The 4,727-nt window shown below is 31.5% G+C and overlaps 1 protein-coding gene across 1 annotated transcript in view; it reads left to right on the plus strand.

Annotated features, from left to right (window-relative positions):
* LOC101493298 (phosphoglucan phosphatase LSF1, chloroplastic) overlaps positions 1-235 on the plus strand; it is a 21,702-nt gene extending 21,467 nt beyond the window's left edge. Inside the window, exon 10 of the mRNA XM_073366558.1 lies at positions 1-235. This exon is cut by the window's left edge and continues 1 nt beyond it. Within this exon, the coding sequence (XP_073222659.1) occupies positions 1-72 (72 nt within the window). The 3' untranslated portion in view covers positions 73-235.
* The last annotated feature ends 4,492 nt before the right edge of the window (positions 236-4,727 follow it).

Here is a 4,727-nt window from a genome sequence, read left to right on the forward strand (position 1 = left end):
CGGTTTATGTTGGCAAAAGCTGCTCGTTGCATTGCTTTCTCTATCTGCCCTGTCAGATTAGCTCCCAAATAGTTTGCACAAATGTATAGTATTGTACAGTGTTGGAGTTATCATACATATATGGTTGAGGCTACACAATTTGGTCAGTTATGAAGAGAAGCCTGGCAAAGAGTAATTATGGTATATATGTATCAACATTCAACTCTTGGAATAAATGAGATTAATTAGTCTTGTATATTGTCCCGATAAACTTGCCTCTTTCAGCTGTGCACATTTTTTTTGTCTAAACGTTATTCATAGCATGAAATATTGTTAGTAACTAGTCTAGTGAACTTGCTCTAAAAATTGATATTAGAAAAGCATTTGACACCATAGATCGGAGATTCTTGTTGAAAGTGTTTAATGCCTTTGGATTTAGTTCAAATTCTGTCATTAGATTGAAGTACATTCAGCTATGCTCTCCATTTTATGAGAGGTAAACAGACAGATTTCTTCTTTTGTAGAAGAGGGGTAAGGTAAGGAGACCCTCTTTCACCCTTGCTTTTTTGCCTTGCAGATTGCTTTATTGCCTTGCAGAAGATGTCCTTAGTAGAGGTTATCCAACTTAGTGGAAATGGTAAACTTGACTTGATCAAAGGTCCTCGCGGTACTATTGTCCCTTCACATACTCTATGTTGATAATATCATAGTATTCTAGAAAGGGAAGAACTCAAATATTGAAGTTCTTTTCCAACTGTTCAGTGGATATGTTGAACTATTTGGTCAAATTGTGAACCCACACAAATCAACCATATACTCAAGATCTATTTCTCATCAAAGGTTGTTCAAATAGCATATCTACATGGTTCCAAGATAGGAAGGAAATCTTCCATTCACTTATTTAGGAGTACCTATCTTCAAAGAAAGGCCTAAAGCAGTGCACCTACAACCAATAACAGACAAAATTAGAGTTAAACTCTCTGATTGGAAAGCCTTTCTACTGTCAGTTGTAGAAATAATTCAACTTCTTAAGAGTTTCATCTGTGGTTTGCTAATGTACAACTTCCTTGTTTATTCCTGTCCTTGTAGCTTAATAAGGAAATGAAAAAGTGAATGAGAAACTTCATATAGAGTGGTGAGATAAATTAGAAAAAACTTGTGATAGTTGCGTGACATTAATTTTAAGGACGTAGTATTAGGTAAGTTGAATAATCAAGCGAGATTTGATTTGATTTTATATTAATTTGTTTATTTTTATTTTATGATTGTGTCATTATTACTTATTGTTACTATTGCAATTTCTTTTTTTAAATAAACTGGTTAGGACTGTAGTAAAAAAAAAAGTATTTTTCTTTTTATTTTCTTTATGGTATCTAGAGCTCTTGATTAGGGTTATGTAAAGCTTCCACAACCTAGTGGGGTTTGGACTCTAAACTTAAAGGGCATCAACATTTTGTTTTTAATTTTGGATTGATTTTTTTGCGACTCGACCTGATTTTTTGTCTACTTAATGGCACACAATACTCTATGGAAGACAAACCTTATGGGTAGCGATGATGGCGACGACAACAATGAAGATGGTTTGAGTAAAAAATAAGGAGTAACAAGGTCGACAATGTTGGTTTATGCAGTGGCAGCCCTGGTGGCGGTGGCCTAGGCAGTGGCAACCCATGCGGCGACGACTGAAATGGTTTATCTAACAATGGGTTTTCTAGTTCTTTTGACCATGAGGGAACTTCTAATGTCCTAAAAGGTTGAAGTCTAAAAACTCAATGGAAAATATTATGACGAATGGTCTCAAATCGCAAGATTGATACTAGACAATTAGGGAAAATATGGTTTCCTTACATGGGAGGTAAAAATTCCCTTCACAATAGATTTGATTATAGATTTTAGAAATATGAGAACTATGTTATTATTGTTTGATTGGTTAGTAGTATGGAATCAATGATTGAAGAACCCTTTATGTCCTTGCCTACTGCGAAGGAATTTTAGGAGGCTGTCAAAGAAACATATTCTGATATTCATAATTTTTCTCAAATTTCTTATCTCAAATCACGATTATGATATATCAAACAATGAGACAGAGATGTCACTACTATTATAATGAGTTGATGACACCGAAAAAAATTGGATTCTTGCTATGATGATCATTGGAAGTGTTGTGCAGACAATGTTTTGTTTCTTAAGAGACATGAGAATGACTGAGTATTCATGTTCTTGGTTGGACTTAATAAGCAGCTTGATGAAGTTCGAGGTAAAATATTGGGAAATATTCCATTGCCATCACTTTGGAAATCGTTCTCAAAAAGTCAGAAGAGAAGAAGGGACACAAGGTGTTATGATGGATAAGTCATTTTATGTTGAGGTTGAAAGCTCTGCCTTGGTTACTAAGAATGAAGACGGGAAGAGACATGCAAGAAATCATGGTGCAAACATTGCAAATGTTCATGACATACACGTGATACATGTTTGAAGCTCCATGGAAAACCTCTAAATTGGAAGAAAAGGGGAGGAAACGAATATGAGTGTAACATATTAGTTTGGTTTGGTTTTATACGAAATTGAGTCCAAATCAATGAAATTTGCACGGATTGGTTTGGTTCAGTTTTACTTGTTTTTTTATAACTGGATCCGAATCAAACTAAATCGATGATATACAGGTTGGTTCGGTTCGGATGATTGAATTTCAAAAAAATAAAATAATAAACATTTCTATTTTTTAGTATAATAAAAAAAGAATATACAAGTGCCACAACCATTTTAGTTTCTTCTTCTAAAATAGAATTTGAAATAATTAAAAATTCACAATTTCATCCTCTAAAAGACTAAAATAAAATATGCATTAACATTACATTCAGCTCTATTTTTATTCTTTGTGAAGTGCTCCCAAGCTGAAGAATGAGGTTTACTAGGTTTCGTTTCAATACCTCTTGTTGCACAATCAGTTCTAGTTTTATAATTGAACCTTTACTACTCCTTATTGTGTTGCAATTGGTTTCAGAATTGAAACTGGATTGCAAACAGTTGTCTCATTCTCACTTTGTGAATTATTTCATGTGTAACTTCAACTTCCACTTGTCATTTGCTCAACTTAAAATTACCAAAAAAAATCCAAAACAACATATTAGTTTAGTGAATGTAATGGAACAACATTTTTTTGGTTCTAAAGAGTTTAGCAGTAAATTGATACACACTAAATATGGAGACAACAATCAAAATAGGAAACCATCAAAACAGGAAAAGGAAACACTAATATCAAAGTACAACAAGGTAGAAAATAACATTCAAAATTTTACTGAATGTACAACACAATAAAATACAATAATCAAAATAGAAAAAGAAAATAACAAAAAAAAAATGTTACCTCAATGGAGAGAAATAAATTGTGATGGAAAAAAACTAAGACAAAGAAACGGGAAGGAGGTCGCAACTGTGAGAAACAATCGAGAAAGGGAAAATGAAGGAGATGAGGATATCACTAGGGTTTGAAATTGGGCTTAATGGATGATGGGTCTAATTGTTGTATAAAAAAAAGTTGTCCTATTGGGCCAAATTTTTATGTAAAAAATAAATATATATAAAAAAAAAATGAATAATGTTGGTTTGGTTCGGTTTTTGTTGATTTTTAAAACTAAAGTCAATACCTGAACCAATAATCTATTTTAAAGACCAACCTCAAATGAGTACATGCTTTGAATCTATTTTTGTTTTCATCTAATAATGATGTTATTATGTTATGGCATTTACTGTTAGGATATCTTAGTTTTCTGTATTTGAAACATTTTTTCCTAAATTATTTTTTAAGAAGGATCCGTCTTTATTTCATTGTGAAACTTGCAAATTTGTTAAACATCATCGTTCTTTTTTTTTTACACAACCATATAAACAATCAAAATCGATTGCATTTATTCATAGTGATGATTGGGGTCCTAATAGAATAAACTCATTTTCAAATAAAATGGTTTATAACTTTTATTGATAATCATACTAGAATTTGTTGTGATTATTTATTTAATGAAAAATTGGAAGTTGGACATGTTGTAATAAATTTCTTTAAAATTGTGCAAACTTAATATCAAATAAATATTCAAGTCTTCATAAGTGACAATCGTAAATAATATTTTAATATAATTTTGTCTGATTTTTTTATTGCAAATTAGGTTGTTCATCAAAGTTCTTGTGTTAATACACCCCCAACAAAATAGAATTGTAGAGAGAAAGAATTATAGACATCTTCTTTAGGTTGCTAGAGCTTTACTATTTCCAAACAAGGTTTCAAAATATTTGTGGGGTGAAGCTGTTTTTACTGCATCATAGTTAATTAATCGTATGCCATCTAAAGTTTTAGATTTTCATATCTCCTTTTATGTTTTTCCAAATTTTTTCCCTTTGACTAATGTATGTGCTGATTTCCCACTAAAAGTATTTGGTTGGTCTACTTTTGTTCATGAACATAAACAACTTGACAAACTCGAGTAACGAGCAATAAAATGTGTTTTTACCAGTTACTCTCCAACTCATAAAGGGTATATGTGTTTTGAACCAAAATCTAAAAGAATTTTTATATTTATGGATGTTACTTTTGTTAAAAGTCGACCCTTTTTTATTGATCTTCATCTTCAGGGGAAAAATTTTAAGGAAGATTTATCTTATGCTTTTGAAAACGCCATTACTTTAGGTGATATGGTGTTGTCACAAAATTATGTGACTTGTATTGATGCACACAAAAAAAAAAAAAAAAAAAA

The sequence above is a fragment of the Cicer arietinum genome, chromosome 3, assembly GCF_000331145.2.
Source record: "Cicer arietinum cultivar CDC Frontier isolate Library 1 chromosome 3, Cicar.CDCFrontier_v2.0, whole genome shotgun sequence".
Lineage (NCBI taxonomy): Eukaryota > Viridiplantae > Streptophyta > Magnoliopsida > Fabales > Fabaceae > Cicer > Cicer arietinum.